This window comes from Passer montanus, unplaced genomic scaffold (assembly GCF_014805655.1).
Source record: "Passer montanus isolate IOZ18808 unplaced genomic scaffold, ASM1480565v1 scaffold16, whole genome shotgun sequence".
Lineage (NCBI taxonomy): Eukaryota > Metazoa > Chordata > Aves > Passeriformes > Passeridae > Passer > Passer montanus.
In genome coordinates, this window is record NW_024363160.1 from 5,639,574 (window position 1) to 5,662,944 (window position 23,371).

Here is a 23,371-nt window from a genome sequence, read left to right on the forward strand (position 1 = left end):
CTACTGGGCCAAAACCATCGTCAAGTTCTCATACATGCCAGAACTTCTAGAATTAAGATGCTGCCAAATTCCAATTTCTTTCTCAACTTGTTGTGAACAGTCTGGGTTCTCCTGAAGTCAATGAGATTTTTCCCAAGGATTAAATGTAGTCATAATTTCACTCAGTAATGACATGAAGCAGAAAGCATGCAGCTTAGCAGATGTTTAGTGAAGCAACTCAAAGAAGAAAAGGCAATCCTCTTTTACATTTTTCAGTAATGTCAAGGTAAAATGTGAAATGAGGGCCACCAAGGAAGAATAAAACTCATGTAAAAGGAGATATTAGTTTCACAAGAATGCTTTTCTGAGCACAACTGACTAATCAATGACAATATACCCTCCTATATGGAAATTAGTCCTCAAGTATATTGCAAATGCACTCAGCATTACAGATTTTCTTTACTGATGACAAATTAACAAAGTACCTTCCTGAAATGAACTTAAAGGGACTACCCCAGGGAGTTTCAGTATGCCAAACATTTTACACATAGGAACTGTACACTATGATGACACATACAGCAAATACTTGTTCACCACAATGTTAACTTCCATTTAACTTGCTCATGACTAACACAGCCCATACAGTTTCTGTGTATTTAGCACTCTGCATTTGTGAGACAGCAGAAAGAAGTTCACACTATGAAACACTTATGACAGACAACTCATTTTTATTTCTTAAACAAATAGATGCTTTGTAATACTGTATTTTTTTAATAGTTGCAAGCAATTTCATTATATCATTCTGTCTAAGATACAGGACCCGAGCATACATAATTGAAGACAAAGGAAACTGAGAACACACTTGACAGAATTAACAGGTAAATGAAATCAGTAAACGCAACTGCCACATCCCTTCATTTGAAGTCTGTGCTGACACATCTTCTAAAATTCCAAGCACACAGCACACACCAGATAGAATATTTTAAACAGCAAGTTTGTCTCAGTAATTCATATGGGTAACTAACTTTATCATAATATAAGAAATTCCTTTTTAGGTGCTTTATTTTTGCATGCATGCACCACTCCTTATTGTGTTCCCCTTTTTAACAGAGTCTTTATTTTGTTTTAAAGATCAAAGTAGATAAATTCAATACAAAGTTATGCAGCACAAGCAGCACCTCTTTCTGCTACCCACACACACTCTTTCACCCATTCCCCTGTCTGACCTCTCTCTGCAGGTGACTATGAGTGAACAGCCAGCTCTCTGTGAGACCTGAATGGGACATACACATGGGCAGATGCAGCAAATACTTTAATGTTTATTTATCTAGAAAGCAGCAAAGATTACAAAAATATAAGGAGTAGAAAACCTTAGACAAGTTAAAATATAACCTTAGACAAGTTAAAATCTTTAGGCAAAGCTTGTTTTGGTCAGGCAGAATTTAGTTTATCAAATGTCAATCCAAAACAACAGGGGTATAAACTAAAAAAAATATTATAGTAAATTTATACTAAAAGGTGACAATTACCCTTCTTTCCTAAGGCCACTGTACCACAGTAAATACTCTCATTCAGTGCATTACAGCATCCTCATATCAGAGCAGTTTCACTCATGTGCTGCTGATACTAGAAAAATAACTTTATTTAAATTTTTTATGTATAAACTAATTCAAATTTTCAGGTGTAGTTTTGATCACCATAATTTTGGTTTTTATTAAATTGTTCTTCAATAATTCCACTGATTTCACAAACCTGTGAAATCAAACAGAAAAACACAGAAATTAGGGCTCAAATGTAATGTACACAAAAATAGCAGAAAAGGGAAAATAAGTCCTTCACTGTGTTTTCATTTTGTAAGAGTTTTTTATTATGCTGAATTCACAGTTAAGTAAGCAATGTGGATCAGTATGTTCATGAATCTCAACTTTTTTTTCTGTTTCTAAAATATTCAGAAGCAAACAACGGTGTCCTTAGTTATACTATTTGTTCCAATTATTCAGTGTTTTTGAGAGGCTTTTTTTTCTGCTACTTCTTTTTCAATAGTGGTAATGGATTGCAAAAAATAGCCTGTGTTTCAAAAACCATTGAAAATAATATGCACCTGTGATGAATCAGATAAGCTGAGATAGCGATGTTTTAATTTCTGCTTGTGTTCAGGTTGAAAACCTTCCCCAAAGCAAATGGAAATTTAACCTTTAAAAATATTTACAGATGCATATTGCAAGTGACTGTTTTGCAAATGTTGCTGACTGGAACACAACTTGCCTTCTCCATTGTTTGTAAAAAATATAATGCTGTAACTGGACCTATTACATAGATCCAGTTAAAGAACCAAGGTTATAAACCGGAAATAAACTCCACAACCTCATTTAATTGTACTGGTGAATGCATAAAGGTCTGTGTGTTACCTGAGAAGCCTCCACCTTGCCATTTTTAAGCACTGAAGGAAATCAGGCACAGCAGTTTCACTCCTTTTGAACATTTAAATACACAAGCCCTTTCTGGGAGATTTAAGAAAATTGGCAGGAACAAACTCTTTCCATTTTCTCCAGCTAATTAATTAAACACAGTTGGAACAATTTTCATTTTGTCAGGTGATAAGCCTGGACTTTGTATGTGATTCTGTACTGATAATCAACAAAGCAAGGCACATACCATGAAAACCTCTGCAAGAACAAAAACAAATTAACCAACCAAACAAACAAAACACAAGACAAAAAGCCTAGAGAACCTTAGCAACAGTTCTTATCCTTTATTACCTTTATATGGTTGGGGGCTTTTTGTCATTTATACCTAATGTTCAGCTGTTTTGGAGGTGCTCCTTTTAGCAGATATTTAAGCTCTATCACAGATTGTTCTATAAGTAATGGACTTGTCTTATGCTGGGATAAAGAAAAGCAAATATGTGTAAGCCAGTTTCACTTGCAGATTCTTCTTGTGACTGTTACCCACAGAAGAACCAGGGACTGGTCTTAACTGGAGAAGTTAAGAAGTTAACCACATGTTAATGGCTTTGAGTTCACTGTGTCCCTTAATTTTTGCTTATAACACCTGGAGCTCCTGGTTGCTAGGACAGAGCATTTAATTTCCTTTGTCACAGTTTGATGAGTTAAATCTTTTTTACTTAAACATCTATCTACAGATATCACATTATCTCTGAAGTTCCTGGTTGAATGCCTCTATGTGAGTGAGGCAAATTCCTAACAGGGTTTCCCAAACCTGGTAATTTTTAATCATCTGAAATCCCCTGAGTAATCCCAATCTGTTTTAATAGAAAGACACCTAACCTAAGGATTTTTTTACTGATATTATGTGGAATAATCACTTTGCTATCTAACTTCTAAGGCATTGAAAAAATGGTCTACTCTTCTTTGTGACAGCATTATGCTGAGAGCTCACACTGAGATGATCTTCTATGACCATCCTAAATCCATTAGGTCACTGCTTTCCAGGACAAAGCTTCATTATTCTGCAGCAGAGACAGATATGTTTCTCTGGTGCCAGATATATTTCATTTGGTTTAAATATACTTCATCTGGTTATAATAAAGTGCATTTTACTGGAATGTGGCCATTATACCAGGGGATTCATATCATTTAATAACTTCAACTTGTCCTTCCCACCCATTATCAAAACCTATCAGACCCTAATGAGCCCCATTCATCTACATCTTCCCATTAGAAACTCTAGTTTTTGATTCCTCATTGAGACAGCATTTAATTTACCTAATGTGTGTCCTGATAATTCTCTAGGCCATTTTTTAAATTACAGTGTCATTTTTTATTACATTAAATGTCATTGGGAATCCAAGTTTGGCATAATAAGGCAAACTGTAGAAAAAGATATCTGTAGGTTTGGAAGCTTTACTGAAAAGAGCTTTCTGCACTAAAACAGGTTTTGAAATTTTTTTTTTACTCACTGCAATGGAAAATTCCCTTCTCATACTAAATATTTAGTCCAATGTGAACTTTTCCAAAGTGAAACCAAATATTAGTCAGTATAAATAAAACAATGTGCCTTAAAGCCTTAATAATATAAGAAGATAACAGCAGCTTTGGATTTAAGCACATCCATTCAAAAAATAGGAAACTTGAGTCTAACTTCAACTTTCCATAACTGCATTTGAACTCACCACTCACTGTCCAACATTCATCTGACTTCTGGCAGAAATAATGTCAACCTCTACTTTTGTTTCACCATCAATAAAGAATTAAATCCAACTGGGCAGGTTTCCATGCTAGAAAATGGTTCTCTTCTACTTTCAGACTCAAAAAGCAGTTATATGAAGTGATGCAGCTTCAGCTACAAGTGTCACAAGACATCCAACCAAGACCATCCAATAGGCCTGGAGAAATTCTGTTTACAGGAGCACAATCCTTTGTGGTGTCCTATTTCTGAAGTGGACATAGAACTGACTCAAGCTAAATATGCAGCCAAGCCAATGGCAGGCAGAATGAGAGATAACATATTGTCTTTAATATACATAAGTGCATACTGGAGAAATTTAGAAAATAACTCGTATCCCAAGCAGACAAAGGCTTTATGACACCCTTTGCAGAGATTACATGGAAGGGGGAGATACGAAATTTTTACTGCAATTTCTTGAAATAGTAAATGAAAGAAAAACACCAATATCTCCAGAAGGTTCATTAATCGGGATAAAAGTCTCCCAAAAGTTCATTTTTGGGACAGATTCACTTGTGAGACAAAAGAAAAAAAAAAAGGAATAAAAGTGTGTATTTATAGTGAATTTATTGTTCACTGAAAAAAACTGTTCTTACTAACCAGACATATAATTGACTAATGTTTGAGTGATGCCTCATAAGCACTTTACTGTCTAGAGAAACGACATCTAACCTTGCCCTAAACTCAAACCCACTGAAAGAGACATTCCAATACAGCTATGTTCTATCAGAGCAGAGTACAAACAGCTGAATTTGAATGACAGAAATGGAATGTGGTTGCGTAGATGTCATAAAGTTTGCAATCAACAGTTGCTCCTCTAGTCCCGATTCTGTCATTCTTACTCATATTGAGTAGCACCTGGCCCTAGCAAAAGCAAACTTTCCCAGCAAAAACATATTCCAGCAGTAGACTCCTCCTTATTGTTAACTCTGGCCAAACAATCTTCCAAATCTTAGGAACACCTATTTGCATAATTAGAATAAATTGACTGTTTTGGCATGTGAATTTACTCAGTGCAAGGAACTTTACCCATGGGCAAATACTGTATGCATGGGAACTTTACTAGAAGACAGTCTGAATTTCTCAAGTCTACAAAAAACCCAATCTTTCATTCTTTTGGGTTTTTCCCTACGCAGACATGTGCAAATAGGAAAATGAAGGTTTTCTTCAACAACTGTTGAAGTAATCAGCAGAGTGTCTTTGACTGCAGAGTTTCAAGACCAGTGCAAGAATGAATGGAGTAGAAATCCCACTTCCTCCCAATTACCATTTGATTTTTCAGCAGTAGACCTTTCACTGTCAACCTTAGCAAAGGGTTTGCAGATGAAGAGTAGCAAAACTTTTAGATTTCCTCCCACAGGTCAGAAGCCAAGAGCTCAAGACTTGCCCTGGATCAACTGAGCCATAAATGAGCATCTAGTGCTCCTTTTGGCAAGCTGGAATGAAGTGATAATAGATACACAACTTTGTGTGCCATTGACTACAGAAACTGGCATGCCTTATGCAGATTAGCACAAAGGAATGTTTTTCACAGATGATCCTTAAGGGTGCTTTCCCGTCCTTAATGTTCTGTGGGTATATTTAATACGGATTGACTAAGTAGCAAGCTTTTCAAGAGTCTACTTCATTTGCCTGTCATGTACATCTGCCAGGTGGACTGACTGAAGGTAGGGACCCTTTATGTCCAAGGCTGTGTGACCTGGGGAAATCTGATGTGTCGGTTATTTCTTGAGTTCGGCACCCAAGAAAGCAGACAGTGTTTTGGGCAGCAAATCCTGGCCAAAACTACAGATGGCAGGTCAAATTATACCAAAAGCCCTTTGTTTTTTCAAGGTTCTTGGAAGCTAGTGATACTTAGAAATTTCCAACCTTCCATCTTTGTAAGGCTTGTTCTCAAGGGAAAATTCAAGCAGACTCTAGTTAGTCCCCTGAAAGGATGAATTTCTTCTCATAAAAGCTGTCTAAAAAAATGTTCTGATGGCAGTTCTTCTGTTTCTGTGCATCAGTACCCCATAAAGAGGAAAATCTGTTCTTGCCAGCTCACAGAACTTTCATCAAACTGAAGGATTATGCAAGTGGAAAATATTTTCTCCAGGTCCCTCATTTTTCCAAGAATGATCTCTATGCATTCTCTGAAAACTCTTCACAGAGAATCAGCACACAAGCAGTAGATAATAATGGGGAACTGTCTCCAGAATCACAGAGGAAGAATACACATGAGGTTCTGTCTAGAGATATTTTTAGTCACTCTAAAAGAACACCACAGGTCCTTGATTTGGGATCATACTGCCTTGACAATTTTCATCTCTCATTGTGTAGAGAGTTTCAAAGAACACATTTTGCAAGCAAAAGATATTTTGTTTCTAAATTATAATAGCTCTTAAAATGCATGTCTTAATTCCTATTTTTAATAACAAAATGTACATTACAAGAGCAAATAATTATACACTATCTCTTTCTCTGACCTATGGCCAAAAATTTGACTATGTGCACAAAGAGGAAAAGGAAAGGGTATGCTAAAAAATCAACAAAGCTTCTTAAAAATAGTTTTCTTTCCTTCTTTAACATAACAAATCTTTTAAGCTAGTATAATTTAAACTCTTTTATGTGAGTAGCTATTTGATTTTAAATGTTGTCATAATTAGTATGAAGGTTTAACAATTATTGACTTTCAGTTATCATTGAAACTTGCTGCTAAGGATAAATTTTTAAAATGCTGTCAGAGAGCCTGGAGAATTTAAAACGTAAAGTCTGATTACAAGAACTGAGAACCAAGATCCCATTTCCATAAGACAAGATATGCGCTGTTGTATCTGTTTTGCAAATTATGTTTGTTGAGAGATGTTGAGATTCCAAAGTAACCCAGTTCTGTTCAGTTATCACTTACTTTGAAAATAGCCTCTCTAAACTCTTACATCTGAATACATTTGAAGCTGTTCCCCTCTTATTCGTCCTTTTTCTTCTAAAACTCTAACCAGATGATATTACTTTTAAAAAACTCAAGGTGACTCACACAGTTTCTCTTTCTGCATTGTTTTCTCACTACCAAAAACTAGCTTTACACCTGGCTGCTATTATCTCAAAGTAGTCAAAGAATGTGGTAAATATTATCCACAAGTAATTTATCAAAGGCTGAGTCAAAGAACAGGTGTTGCTATTGTAAAGATTAATTTTGCAGCTCTTCTGCTCAAACTCACAAATTATGGACTCCTGGGCCTTCTCAACACTAAATCACACAAAAAATACTCATACAGATTTACTACTCTGGGGTGAAAAATGATGTGTAATCTTGCCAGCTGGTCTACCTACAAGCAGTGGCATCAGTAAGTGTGCCAAAGCTCCTTGCTGACTCCATTTTACAACCAGGAATTGGCAGCTTCTCTTTGTCAGCAGTGACAGTTCTGCACTTTCTTGACAATGTCACTAGCACAGAAACTCAGACAGGGATGTTACCACCATTACTTACTTTTAATAAAATTTTTCACTATTAGATTTCAGTTACAGGAAGTATTACTTTAATAAAACATTTTTGTTCCATCCCTTTAGTTATAGTAGTAGAAACAGTGATAGAGGGTGCACCAGCTAACTATGCAGAGGTCAACACAGGTTCACAAAGGGTAAGTCCTGTTTAATAACTTGATAGCTCTCTGTGATAAGGTCACCCACACAGTGGATGAAGAAAAGGTGGTGGACATGATTTTTCTGGTTTTTAGTACTGCTTTTGATACTGTCCCTCACAGCATCCTTCAGGACAACTTGTTCAGCTGTGGGATGAGTGGCTGCAGGCTGTGCTGGGTGAAGAACTGGCTGAAGGGCAGAGCTCAAAGGGGCCACTGGTCACCAGTGGTGTTGTCCAGGGTTCCATTCTAGGGCCAGTTCTGGTCAATACATTTACCAATGACCTGCAGGCAGGAGCTGAATCCACCATTAGCACATTTGCTGATGATCCCAAACTTGGAGGTGCTGCTGACTCTTTGGAGGGGCAAGAGGCTCTGCAGAGGGATCTACACAGACTGGAACACTGGACAGTGATTGATGGCATGAAGTTTAACAAGTCAAAACACCAGATTCTGCAGCTGGGATGGACTAATGTCAAACAAAAGTATAAACTGGGAGAGCAGTGGCTGGAGAGCCTCTCTGCAGAAATGGATCTGGAGCTGCTGGCTGGCAGCAGGCACAGCAAGAATCAGCAGCGTGTCCTGGAAGCCAACAGGACAAACCCATCCTGGGGTGCATCAAATACAGAATCACCAGCTGCTCAGGAAAGGTGATTATCCCACTGTGTAGAGCACTGGTGCAGCCTCACCTGGAGCACTGTGTGCAGTTCTGGGCAACACAATTTAAGAAGGATGTGAAGGTTCTTGGATGGGTCCAGATAAGGGCAACAAAGCTGGTGAGAGGGCTGGAAGGAATGACCCGTGAGGGGCAACTAAAGATTTTGGGCTTGTCTAGTTAGGAGAAAATGAAGCTGAGGATTGACTTCACAGCTTCCCGAGGAGGGCATGTGGGGAGAGAGGCACTGATCTCTTCTCCCTGGTATTCAGTGACAGAACACAGGGTAATGGCTCAAAGCTGTGCCAGGAGAGATTCAGACTGACATCAGGAGCATTCCTTTACTGAGAGGGTGAAGACTGAATAGGCTTCTGAGGGAGATGGTCAAGTGCTCAAGTCTGTCACTGTTGAAGAGGCATTTGGACATCGAACTTAACAACATGCTTTTAATAATTAACTTACCACTTTGTTTTCTGGGCAATGACAATGACCTAACAGGATTCTCGGAATATTATAGGACAGGATTTTGGGTCCTCACACCCACACAATTCAAGTACACCAGCTATACAAAAGTATGGTGTGTATCTGAGATGTCCTGGAGCATCAGTCTCCCTGGTCACACAATTAGCATCAGCCTGTGTGTGCACAGCCAGTCCTACCAATGTTTTGTGGGACTGTAAATTCATTACAGAAAATAATGAGGAAAAATTGCATACACATAAAAGGCAGGTCCCAGAGTCTCTCTTGAGCCATCTAAAGTGAGCTTCACCTCAAAGGTAACTGAAATGTTCTGGTGCAAGTCAAATTGGACTTACAGCCTTGGACTAAAATCAGCTGGATGCACAGAATCTCTATAACATTTTATAGTGTTCAAAAAGACCTGGCACATGCTCTTTAGGATCTCACTGTGTAAATTTAAATTTTAGTCAAACTCTGGGCTATGTATGAATTTGTGAAACTGATGTATAAGTAAAAACCGATTTTTGAAGTGGCATAATTTAAAAAGTTCTGTTATCTGGGATGTTTCTTATGAATTCTTAATCCCTTACACAACTGTTCCCTTCTGCAAAGAAAATGCCTTTTTCATACATTAACTCTTGATGTTTAAACCAGTATTGAGTTTTCTAAACATGATGATTAAATAATCTGTTCTTTTTCAAGTGCATCACCTAAAATATGTTAGGAAGCAGTTTTCCTATTCACCCTTGAAGATCACAAAACTACTGTGAATTAAAAGAGATAATGTGAAACAGTAAGATCATTTACCTTGTAGGCAGGGAGAATTTGCTACAATTTTGGGAATACTGCAATTTATAGCCTATTACTTGTTCTGCCATTTAGGCTCTGATCCTGCTGACCCTCACTTCCACAATCAGACCAATACTTCAAAGAATGTAGGATATTAAGGAATACTGGTATGATTAAGAACTTTTTTATTAATATAGATGAATTAAAAAGAATGTAAGCAAAATGGAGAAAATGGAGTGTCAGACCTAAGGAGGGAGGCTCTGCTTTCCAGACCTCAAGTTTTTTACTTTGCCTTTTTTTGATGGTGAATACAGATTTATGAAACAGATTATCTATTTGAAGTTCCTGTTATTTTCTGGAACAGCTACTTTGACACATCAGGACAAATTGTTTCACTTAGCTTAAGTAAACAGTGCTCTGTGATCATTTTGTCATTGTTCAGTGACTACAGGAAAGCTCCTGCAGATCAATCCTATAAGGTTCAGCCCTCAGACAAACAAGCAATTGGTACTTGTGAGAAAAGCTCCTGAGAGCAGGCATGACATCTCCACAGTATCTGAAGATATGGAAAACAGAAGTAAAGTTGAGGGGTTTTGACATATTATCTGGTCCTTACACACATACTTACATTTGTCTTGGTCAGCTTCCACTCCTTCACTTTCTGTGTCACTCGGCAATATCCAAGGTTGATGAGCAAGTTGAAGCTGTTGTAAGAATTCATCCTGCCACAAACAGATCTATTTTAGATAAAATGACAGACAATTGTTCTGTATATATGAAGACTGCAGCAAACACTAGCCTCAATTAACTAGAGAGGAGAAAGCCTCTAAAAACAAAAAAAACCCCAACTTGCTGCGAGATAAAACCAAAATGTAGAGGATGTGCAGGCTCCTTGGAAATTTTTTTAATCTATTAAGTAAAACAAAAACACAAAACAAACAAACAAACCAACCACAAAAAAAACCACTTCAAAACAAAAAATAGCCCAAAAATGCCCAAAACAAAAAGCAAATAAACAACAAAAAAAATCAAACGCAAACCCACCAAAGTGAAGGGATCTATTTAGCAATGTCTCCACTATAAATACAGACATGTAAGACACATACATACTCATCTTGGAAAAGCAGTGACAAGACAAAATTGCAGATATTATATCTGACCCTGCGGTTTTTGGACTGCACAGACATTTCAAATGCAACTTGCTTAAGTGAGGCTTTGATCTGTCAAAATTTTCACTGTTTCTAGTCTAATAACTACAAGAACCTGAAACCCAATTTAGAACCTACAGTTTTGTACCATAAGGAGAAGGCTTAGGAAGGAAAAATGTTATGAAAACTTTTGTCTCCAAGATACCATTAAAACATCAAAATATCAATGTTTTACAGGTTTAAAAATCCATATGCAGCTGAATATATTATTTTGAAAATGTTTTAAAATGGCCTACTTTTTAATATAATGTATATAGGTATGTGTACAAAAATATTTTTCCATGCAGAGAAACACATATGTATGTGAACAGGTATACACACAGACATATAAAATACTTTGACACATTCCTTTGTGATATTCACTGGGAGAGATGAGACTGGAATGCAGAGTTTTATTTTCAAAGGCAGTTCAAACATGCAAGTTTAGTCTCTAAAATAAAACTTTAACCTTGGCCAGATATCATAAAATTACTGGCCAAATTTTTATAAGTTCTTGAAAAAAAAGGGGGGGGGGTAATAAACCTGCTTTGTGTTACATCAGCTGAAATGAGAATCTACATATTTAAAGTTAAATTGTATTACAACATAAAGTTCATTCTTAGGCTATCTGATTTAAATACAGAATCCAGGCTTGTTTAAATCAGTTTTGGGAGACTGAAGGCTGCTCAATCAAGATGTAACTCACTGGGAGTAAAATAATTAATTGTCAGTAATGTGTTAAAAATTCCACAAAGACTGCTGCCACGGGCCAGCAGTAAACTCAGGCAGGAGCTCCAGGCCTCACTCATGCATTGCCATTTCCAATGTGCTGTACTGGAGAAGGTTGCTGTGTACAACACTGAATATGTTTTGGTTCAAGGAACAGGATTCTTCCAGTAGGCATGTGTGACTCTCACACTGATCCACACACTTTTTAATCTTCCAAAAACACAGAGCAAAGACCTGAGCCAGGCAGTGGAACAGAATGAGAGTATCTGACCAAAAAAGAGTCCCCATCACAAGTTATGCTCTATACTCCAGTAAATAGGAGTAAAAATTTTTGTTATACTCTATACTCCAGTAAATTGGAGTAAAAATTTTGGTAATCAAGGCTATATTCAAATAAGATGAAGTTTCCTGCTCTCAGCTATGACAGACTAATAAGGATTGCTGAATGCCACTTAAAATTATCTGAATAAAAGACATGATTGCAAAATTTCATGTATTCAGAAAATGATATGGCAAACAACGGAGTCAGTAGTATTTTCATCTCAACAACTATTGACAAGTATCACAGAATTGTGTCACTTTAATGGAATCCATCCTAAAGAGATAAGCAGGGTTCAACATTCCTTTGCCAATTTATACAGAACACCAAAGGATTAGGAACATGCATAAAAGTATCTCTGCCAAAGGATTTGGAACCCTGATTTATTACCTTTACAGAGATAATAAAACTATTTCTCTAGGTAGCATTTCTTTGCTATAATTCAATTCAGCCTTGAACAGAGCTGATAATAAAACACACCTGTTAGAACTTAGTAATATTATGTGTGCCAGGAGGCAGAAACTTGTCCACAAAATCTCAGATCATTATAAGTCTGGAGCATTAAAAAACCCCAAAACATTCTTAACAGCTGATATGTTAAGTACTTGCCAAATTATTTAAGATTTGTGCTACAACAAGATTGAACCACCCATGCTGCAGCATAAACTTTACTAAAGCTTAAGAACTTTGAATTGTATTTATTAGTAACATTTTTCTATTTAGACTTGTTATGTTAGTTTGAAACACATTACAATCTAGGAAGCATATATAAGGCATTGAGAGATATGTTAAAATACCCAACAAATAAGCAAGTAAATAAATAAGTAAATCAAGCTCCTTAGGGTAAAACATGCTCCTGGCACCCAGCAGTAACATTCTTTTCAACTGACTTATTCTCATCAAATATATATATCAACATTCTACTGATTAATTCCATTAACATCACCTAAAAATAAGGAAGCAGAGTTATTTGCAAAGATCTTATCATAGTATCTTCTACAGGATTGGCAATATAACCATAGTGTATTTACATCCAGCAGAAATTCCCAGTTGAGATCATAAGGCTAATAAGAATAAGGGCAAGTTCCCCTCTTTTATTGTACTGGTTTTATACAGGAAGAGGATGCAAAACCTACAATGAAAGTTGCAAAATAAATTACAGTATCAGCCTTCAGTTTTATATGTTTGTGATCTGTAATAGTACAAAGACAGGCAGGACTCTTATTCTCCTACCCCCAAACCACCTCTGCCTTTTTAAAATATACTTCCATGGTCAGAGACAAGCTGCAACACAAGAAAATGAAATCATATGGCCACAAATGGGAGCAAATGTCTAACATGGCAAAAAATGTCACAGAACAGATGTATTTCCTGGGTATGTTCTGTCTAAATCCACTTCTCTTAAGTGACCAGGAGCTTAAGTGGGCAAAAGAAAGCTTGCAAGCTTCTACTATAACACTTCAAAAATGAGGCTGGGAGTGGCAGATTGGTCAATCTCCATCAGCTACTTTCTGATATCCACGAGCCTTCACAACCTGGAAGAGGAAAGTCTTCAGTATGAATGTGTCATACCAGCAGCTTTCCTTTTGGAAGCAGAGCTAGTCCCAAGCTGAGTTTCCATTATGTCAAAGGTCACTTGTGCATGTCAGAAAGGATAAATAGGGTCTGAGTTGGGTCACTAGCAGCCAAGGTACTATTGTACCCAGTGAGCAAAGAGAAAGAAAAGAATTTGTCACTTCTAGAAGGGATTTTAACAGAGGATAAGGTCCTGCATAGAAATGCTGAGGTTCAACATCAGCTTTACAGTGGATTGCTGGCTGAATCTGGACATGCTATTCTAACTGGAAAATAGCATAATAATATTGCTCACTTCCTAAAATTCTTGAGACAAATATATACATGTATTAAAAGTATAACAGGACAATTACTGTGAGAGCTATCAGCAAACAGAAGTAACAAGACACAGCAAATTAAATGGGACTCTTGCTTATTATTACCATAACTACAGAAAGGCTCTAGAAGAAAGCATTTTTAATTGTCTGCCTTTTTACAGGAAAGATCAAAAGTGATGGGCAGACTGGATATCTCTCACGCATTACATACAGATAGTTTCAGGAGTATATACAATAATTTTACTTGGCATCACATGACTGCGTTTCAGTTAAGAACAAGACTGCCTAAAAAAGAAGAAAAAGAGGGGTGAAGAATTTAGTTGGAGACAATAAAACCCTTCATTTCTTCTGAACATGTTACAGTTAAAAACTAATTTCAATTCTCATTTTCTGGTATGAGAGAAAATTCTAACACACAAACTCATCCCATGCTTCAAAAGAGGACACAAAGTGATTTTTTTTTGTAAAAAAAAAAGTGTTAAAATTACTTCTTTTTTTAATGGGAAACATGGTTTGAAAATATATCAACTGGCAATTAAGACACTTTCAGGAGAACTGTAGTCACCTTCAGTCCTCATGTCTTTAATCTGGATATTCAATTCTAAGTGAAGAAAGAGCTCAGGTGATGGGATTAGTGCACTGCCATTCAAACACCAAAATAATGAGTATTTATTTCACCACCAAATTTAAGTAAGATTTCTTTCCCAAATTCTAGAGTAATCTGTGCCTCATTTCCTTTCCTTTACAACAAATGGATGTCATATAATTAATTTAAGGTTCATACTAAGTATTTAATCTCTAATTTTTCTAAAAGCAACCCTAAGAAACACTATCATAAACAACATTTAAAATTTCCTTTAGAAGTCCTGAGATGGACAACAATTGTGTCAAGTGTCACACCCAACAGACTATTAAAACAGATGATACTCCTCTAGTTTAGAAACAATCTAAAGGTATGATATTATTTTCAGTCTTGGAAAAAAGGTCTCCAGGCTTTGACAAATGGATTACAAAGAGATTGGTAATAATGGTGGGAACCAACATATTCCACCAGTAAAAAATCAGCAGTCTAGACACAAAGTTCCTTCTCAAGTCAGTATAGAAGGACTGACATATCCTGAGAAAAGACTCACCTTTGTAAGGCATATATAGAGATAGACAGCAGGGGTTTTCTTTCAGAGGTGCTTTTATTTCCACTGCCCACACACTGAAGTTATCTTTAAGGCAGCTAAGGTTAGCAGAGGAGAATCCTACTCAGAATTTACAAGGTACTTTAACTTTTTCTTTTGTTTTGTTTAAAACAAAGACTAGTTTTGTAAAAGGCAATAATATGTGACGAGAAATTTTTATGCTGTAAATTTAGCCTAGTTACCATTCATATAGTATTAGACAGTGATTCAACAATGTTGGACATTTTCTCTTGCAATTCAGTTTGGTGCTTTGGAAAATCCTGTCCTTTCAGTCATGCCTAACTAATCATTCCAATTGCCCAAAAATATGAAATAAAAAGTAGATCAAGAAAATATCATGCACTGCCAGTGCAGCAGGAAAAAAAAATACCATGGAACATAAAGATTAGATAAAGTTTTGTTTAATATTCCAGAGATATGCACCTGTTAGAAACTGTAATGCTAATAAAACTGCTATGCATTGTACAGGCAAAGCCCTACTGAGCTCATGGTAAATTTGGGGGACACAAGTGTTTCAGTATGATTCCTGTAATAATACTGACATTCTCTAATGAGTACCTCTCAAAGCTGAGCAGTATTTCCTTGCTAATTTTCTCATCATTATATTTCAAGTTCTTTTCAGCACAGTAGGTTACATTAGGTATACTGATGTTACTTGAACATAAAATGCAATCAAGTCTTGGCATTATTAAACATAGCAAAAACATTAAATTGAAAATCTTACTTCTGATAAACTGTTTCTCTGAGTAGTGACAGTTCCAACAACATCTCCACTCACTTGCACAGAAAGCCCTGAAGCAGCACTGAGGGTCCTCCCCATTTGGCTCTTAGATGACAAAGATCTGCTTCTTTGCATGCTAATAATGCTTTCCCTATTTCCTTGGTTGCTAGGGGTAAGAGGCCGTGACAACAAGCTATTTGGGGTCATAGGTCTGCTCCCTGGAGCTGATGGCCTCTTGGTTTGTGCACTGCTGTTTGTGACACTGGAGACCTGTGTTCTGCTGTTAGTGGGCAGCGGTGGTGATTTGCTTCCTTGGAGCTGAACGTTCTTCCCTGTTGGAGCTGGCACCTGAGACCTTGGGGTTGGGCCCTGTGCAGCTTGAAGATTGCCTTGATGGTCAGGTGTAACTACACTGGGATGCTGGACACCAGGGCTTCTTGAGAGCCTTGCTTCTTCCCACAGTGCGAGGTCCTTCTCAATGTCTGCGCACACACACATGAACAAATGGAAAAGAAAGAAACTCACTGTCTGTTTCTCTCTGCTTTAAAACTCTCAATGATTTTCTCCAGTGTAAGTGAAAACCTGAAGCTGTGCAGAGAAAATCTATTCATGCTTAAAATGAAAGGCATCAAAATTAACAGTGCAAATGTTTGGCAAGCATATCCTTAAAGTTTATTTACATTTGATTCACTGCAAACACAGCTATCCTGCAGCAATGAAATATTACCTCTACATTGAGTGTCAACACAGCCTATAAAAATTCCTCTTGTTTCATCAAAATTATGTCTCCATGGCTTTTGCACAGTTACTGCAAAATCAAGATTAGCAAACCAAGATAGAGCAGTGATGCAAACCTGCCATTCTCAGCTGCAATCCAAAACTGGCTCAAAGAAAAACTTTTGCTTCTGGCCCTGCTGTCTACTGCCCAACCAAAACTCCGAGGGAAGTAACTCTTGAACTCTGGCATGTCTGGATTTGTGATCCTGTTTGAACCTGAACCTTGTGCTCTGGCCTGCCATCTGTGCCACAGCAGGTCATCACCAATATCCAGAGTCCAAGGAGAAAAGGTGACAGCCATTGCATGGTCCAATCCCTGCCTTGCACACAGCCATAAGAAATAAGATCTCTTTTAAAACCACAACAGGTTAAGGACAATGAACGAAAAGTGTCTTCTGAAATAATTTAAATCATATTAATGCTTCCAATGAATTAAATCAAAGTCAGGTGAGGGTAGCTGGAATGTAGGTTAGCATTGATAATATATTGAAAATCCTTGCAAGTACAAATGTAGAGCTTAAGAAACAGTTTAATCAAGTTTATCTTACACTACTGTTGTGAATTTTCATTTTCATGTACTCTACTGTACTTAATTTCCACAGAGACAGCTGATTATCTTCAAAATAGCAATGCTATTTCCCATTAACAAGTCACAGTTCTACAAGCTGTAAAGTAGCAAGGCTCTACTGATTTAAACACCCATTAAGCCAACTTGTCTAAAACAAGCATGTAAATTTTTTTTAAATTTTTATAAAAATTATTTCAGGTTCTAAATGTCCTTAAAGAAACAGATTCTAAACTGCATATTGGAAAATGAGATTTTTTTTCACTTGTGTTTACCAGTAGGTATAAAGGAATGTTCTATGTTAAATAATTAAAGACGTGCTGCCTTGAACATCAACATATTTTATAAGATCTTGAGAAAAGGAAAATAAGCCATACCAATTTAGTGTTACTTCTCTAATATTGCACACAATTGAAAAGCTATTACTTGAAAAGCTAGTAAAACTGAAATAGTTGCGAAAGCCTCAGATAAAAGTGTCTTTCAATTTTTTTAATATTAAATATTTTACTGTTAGCAAATTTCAAAACAAAATCAATATTTCTAGCACACAGTTACAAATATGTCTAATTGACCCCTTAAAATTAATTATTTCTATTTTGAAATTATTATATCTTTCAAAATTATTACAACTACTCTTCCAATATGCCTACACTTTGGAACTTCACAGAATCAGAGAGTGGTTTGGGCTGGAAGAAACCTTAAAGGTCACCTGGTTCCCAACCCCCTGGTTATGGGAAGGAATGCCTTCCACTAAATCATGTTGCTCAGAGCTCCATCCCACCTGGCCTTGAGCACTGTGAGGTACAAGGCATCCACAGCTTCTCTGGGCAACCTGTTCCAGTGCCTCACCACCCACACACTCAAGAATTTCTTCTCAACATCTAATCTAAATCTCTCATTTTTTTAGTTTAAAGCCTTTATTCCTTGTCCTATCACTACATACCTGTATAAAAAGTGTCTCTCCAGCTCTGTTGTAGGCCCCTTTAGGCAGTGGAAGGTCACAATTAGCTGTCCCTGTAGCCTTCACTTCTCCAGGCCAACCCCAAGGCTCTCAGGCTGTGAGAGATGCTCCAGCCCTCTGAGCATCTTGGTGGCCTCCTCTGGACCCGCTCAACATCCACATCCTCTTTACCTTGGGGGCCTCAAGAGCTGAATGCAGCACTCAGGTGGGGTCTCATAAGTGTGGAGTAGTGAATCACAGAATCTTCTGAATTGGAAGGGAACTACAAGGATCATCAAGTCAAACTCTTCAGTTTGGCCCATATGAGGATCAAACCCACGACCCTAGTATTATTAACACCAGGCTCTGACCAACTGAGCTGATCTTAGAGGGGGAAGAAGCAACTCCCTTAACCTGCTCCCTGCTCCTCTTTTGGTGTAGAATGTGTAAAATGCCTGACAAAAAAATCAGGGGCCAATAAATGATACTATGGCCTACTGATTTAAACAAAATGAAGACTATGGTCTTGTAAAGAACCAGCTTAATCTATTTCTTTGCAAAATTACAGATGTCCAACTTGCCTGTAGTGAATTCACTATGCTAAGAAATAGCATGAATATTGAATAATTTAATGGAGTTAAATAAATATTATATGCTGGCTCATGTTTCCTTAATTTCATAGAGCAATCAAGCCTGCAGATAAACCAATTATAATAATTTCTCTACACATAATTAACATGTTTCCATAGCATAATTATTCCATTTTATTTACACATTTTCTGTTTGATTTTGCTTTAATGTAAGCTTTTCAGCCAGAAAGAAAAAGTCACACATTCCCAGCTTTGCAGTATTATCTGATCCATATTAAATAATACAATTGAAGTATGACTTAGGATTTTTAAAAATCCTTGTTGTTGTCATTTAAAGGAAAAAATGCAACAGAGCAATACAAAGGTATTTTGCTTTCAAATAAAAAAAATACCCAGAATAAGGATATGATTCATATGCACTTATAAACTGTTTATTTTTTTAACAGTGCTTCTTGTGATAAAATATTTTCCAGAAGTATATGAAGACCACAAAATCAGTGCAACATACCAAATTGGCAAGATACTGGAATAAACTACCAAGAAAAAAAATAATCTCCATTTGCTTGTGATATAAAGCAGCCATAATAACATAAGAGCCTGGATTTTAGACAAAAAAAATATATAAGCCATATGTAGAGAAGGAAACTTGCTCCAGTGTCTGATTTTGTAAAACTGCTGCTTTCAAATATCAAGTACTGAGGCAGTTGCTGGCAATTGGTGCTAGCTCCTAATTTAGGCACAGGCACCAAATTATGCCTTACGTTAGGAGTGATTTTTATCCAGCACATAGTCCATAAGGGAAGGCCAGGCCCCTTAAGAAGGTGCATGTGGGACAGGGGGCCATATTTCATCATTACACAGGTAATCCAAGTCATAGCTCAGGCATCTAAATTACTGCCTGGAATGGCAGCCTTTTCGTGGAATTAATAGGTTCCATTGCGCTTGCTAAGAGAACTGAAACAAGAGACTTGCTGATATCACAGACTTACTTGAACTTTTGCAAATGTATAAGATAAATGAGGCTAAGCAAAACCACAGCATTATTATCTGAGGTACTCTGAACTGATTATTCACAGAAATTACGTTATTCTTGTCTTTGAGGGGAGTAATTGTCTCAAGCAGCACTGGTGTTATAATAGGGCATGAATTATTGCGAATACAATACTCTAATAATTGGGCTGTTTTCATGTGAAGTTCTCAGTCAGACAAAAATTACTGATTAGTAGAATGGCTGAACCTCATGTCACAACAGCTTTACTGAAATTTCAGGCCTGAAGTCAAATGACAGGAACAGTGCTGATGTGAGAGAGAAAATCTTGTGGGTCACACAGCTGCAGAAGGAATCTCAGAGATTAAGTGAAGGTACCTAGTTACTTTACAGTCGATTAAGTATTTAAAATTCCGTATTCTATTGAATACTGTAGTTATTACTGTCAGTTTTGCCAAAGGACTGCATTTTTCATAGCATAATACATGGAAGAACAGCATGTATGACCACAGAAGTGAGACCAGCTAGGACATAAATCAAAGTAGGGAGATCTTCACCAGACTCCTCCCAAGTAACAACATAAGGGAAAACAAGTGGTACCTCAGTAGCGGGGCCCTTGGGGTACACAGGTCCCTGCTGTGCTACAGAAGCCACATATTGGTTTGCTGCTCTCCTGATTCCCACTAGATGTTCCAGTTTAGAGAGGGTGTTTCAGTTTAGAGAGAGGGCTCATGGATTTTTCAATCTAGTTTGGCAGTGGCTGCAGCTCTAACACCTGCAAGCTTTATGAACCTATCAAAAAAACGTAATTACAGCATCTCTACTGTCTGACACAAAACCCACCTAAAAAGGCTTCATTTGCATCTATCATAATTTTTAGTTCTTGCTCCATTATGACCAAAAGATATTCCTAAAAAGCTTCTCTCACTGTGCTCATAGCTTTGTCATCTGCCTGGACCTCAGCTGCAACATCCCCTTTCTAAAGAGGATACAGCTTTCTCACCATTGTTATTAGCAAGATAAATATCCAAAGTATTTTAAAATATCACACCAAAAGTGTTCTCTGCCTCACTCTCCAAATAATTTAGAAGAATGATCAGATAAATTTCATTTCCACCTTCATTTTACATATACAGTCTTTATGTTCCAACGAAGCATTACTTTTCATAGAATCAATCTATGAAGCTTTCAGCATATGACAAATGACATGCATAACATAGGCCCACTACAATATAGGTCTGTGTCAAAGCTTTTAATGAGAGCTGAAGATAGAAAACATTGGTTACAAAGAAGAACAAATTGCAAGCTAAATTTTACAATATTCCTCATTAATTTTTATAAAGCTCTAAAACATCTCTTTACCAAAAAACTAAGGTTTTTTTTTTTGACTTTTCAGAAATAGTTACCCCAAAGATATTGCAGATGTTCAAAGACACACAAATTAACAGATTTCACTCAGCCAGAATTCTCATGAACAAGGCAAGATTTTCCTGCAAAGCAATCTGTTCTCCAGTTAAAGATCCACTGCAGCCTGCCTTTAAAGACTATTTAACAGTAAGTAAAACATCAGTACTTCCTTATTGCATAAGTCTGTGTGAAACATGAAAACAAAAAGAAGGTGCATTATTTTGCTTTCAGAGCATAATATATTTATCATGGTTTAATTACTGTTTAAGTAGTGCACTTACTGTGATTACAGTGAAGTTCATTGCATCTATAAACAGAACACTAATTATGTTTTCTTCAATAAAAAAAACCAAACTTTTCATCTGTTTTCATCAGCATGTGAGTTAGATAATTTTTTCCTTCATCTGAAATATTGGCAGAGCAAGCTGGGTGAGTACTCCTAGGCATTTCAAGGTTCCTTGATCCCATACATACCAGCTAGGTGTTTTTCCATGGTCTGAAGTTCTTTTGCTGCTAAGGAGTCCTTTAGGAGTTTCTGTCTTGGGGAACCTCCAGGTCTAACAGTCATGGCATCCAAGGTCCAAACTGTCTGAGACTTACACAGATAAAAAGAAAATAGAGTGCTTTTAATCCAGTTTCATATTTATATATGAAACAATAAAAAGAGTGGTGTCCCCATCTATGATCAGGAATCTGGTGCTTATTATGTAGAATATATACAATTTTATGCAAAATACTACAAAATCTCATTTCTTAACATACATAAAATAAATAGTAGGAATTAGTTAAAAGAAGCAGTTCTAAAATAACTCAGTTATACACCTCCACATAAGCTCTTGCTCTATGCTGAGACATCATAACAGGAAAAATTCCTCAATGGTTTACATTCTGTGCAGTTCCAATTATTTAGTAAGGGTTGCACTTTTTTAAAATTACCATAACATTTGGCTCAGCACCTCAGCAAAGCTGCACTTCTGGGAATATCATAGAATTTCCTAATCAAAATTTCCAGTACTATTTTATCACTGCAAGAAATATTCCTTTCAGAAACGACAGCTAAATCAGGGCTTGAATCACCAATCACCACAGCAGTTTGAAAAGGTTGTCAGCAAACAGACCATTGCCCCAGTCTTTTCTTTATTGAACATTGTGGTGTTCAAAATTATTTGCTTTTTATGGAATCCACTAAATACAGTTTTAGGAAATTCTTGTAAAACATACTATGAGGTAAACTTGATTGATGTGTATGTGAAATGCACAGTAAAACACATGATCTATTGTGCACGACTTGCTCATGAAAAAAAACCTGAATAAAAACAACAAACAAAAACATCAATTAAATTATTCTTGACAGTCTATCTGAAACAAATTTTACATTCTAACCTCACAAAAACATTTAATCTGCAGTCTAGGACGTTTTGTTGGTTTCCTAAAGAAACAAGGCTTATGCAATAGTCACATTGTCATTCACCTCTTACTAATTTTTAAATCTTTCATTAAATCCCAAGCAAATTTAGAGAGGCCACTATTTCAAAGACATTAAGCTGAAGTAATTTCAGGGAGAAGAATGATTGATCAGAGGAGGGAGACCCAAACTGGTGGCCCCATCCACAGAGGGCACACGGGACTGCACAGTCCACCAGGCTGGAGCTGCATCACAGCTGACACAGGGCTGCTGCGGATCACTGCCCTGAGCGACGGCACTTCCCTGGCCAGACTCATCCACAGGGAAAGGTGCAGCACAGTTCAAAGTGAACATGAAAATATAGGTTTGATAGCATCTCTATTCACAAAAAAAAAACCAAACAAACAAAAAAACAAAAAACCCCCCAAAAAACCACAAAACAAAAAACCAAAACCAAACAAAAAACCCCCCCCCAAAGAAAAAGTTTTAAACAGTGTAGCTGCCTTCCTTTTTAGAAAAGTAGGAATAATGCCACAGAAGTAAAATGTTATTATGGGATATATTTTGCATCATTCTTAATCCATTCCAAATAAACACTGCTTTGAGTGCAAGTGATCATTGTGAACTCTGCATCTTTAAAATAAGATAACACAGATTTATATTTTTAAAGCAACAGCTATACTGTAATGCTATTTGTGCATATGTTAAAAAGCCCAGTCACATTTACCAGCATACAAAATAGTTTGAAGCTGCAGATAACTCTGCTCTTATTAATTCATTAAATTTTCAGAACAGTAACAACATTTTTTAATTTGAAAAATATTTTTTTAATGCTAATTCTTCCCTGGTTAAAGTTACCTGTATTTAATCCCATGCAAATACAGAGGACTAGCTGAATAAAACAGTAAATTGCTCAGAAGCGAAGGCACCTTCAAACATTTTTATTTCAGACATATCACTAGACCTGATTCACTTGT

At 36.8% G+C, this 23,371-nt stretch overlaps 1 protein-coding gene across 1 annotated transcript in view; it reads right to left on the bottom strand.

Annotated features, from left to right (window-relative positions):
* Positions 1-705: 705 nt before the first annotated feature.
* The window catches only part of CUNH8orf34 (chromosome unknown C8orf34 homolog), a 149,362-nt gene continuing 126,696 nt past the window's right edge, over positions 706-23,371 (bottom strand). Inside the window, exons 11-14 of the mRNA XM_039702828.1 lie at positions 21,464-21,584; positions 15,726-16,204; positions 10,313-10,406; positions 706-1,731 (exon numbers count right to left, since the gene is read on the bottom strand). Of these exons, the coding sequence (XP_039558762.1) occupies positions 1,724-1,731; positions 10,313-10,406; positions 15,726-16,204; positions 21,464-21,584 (702 nt within the window). The 3' untranslated portion in view covers positions 706-1,723. The remainder of the gene's footprint in view (positions 1,732-10,312; positions 10,407-15,725; positions 16,205-21,463; positions 21,585-23,371) is intronic.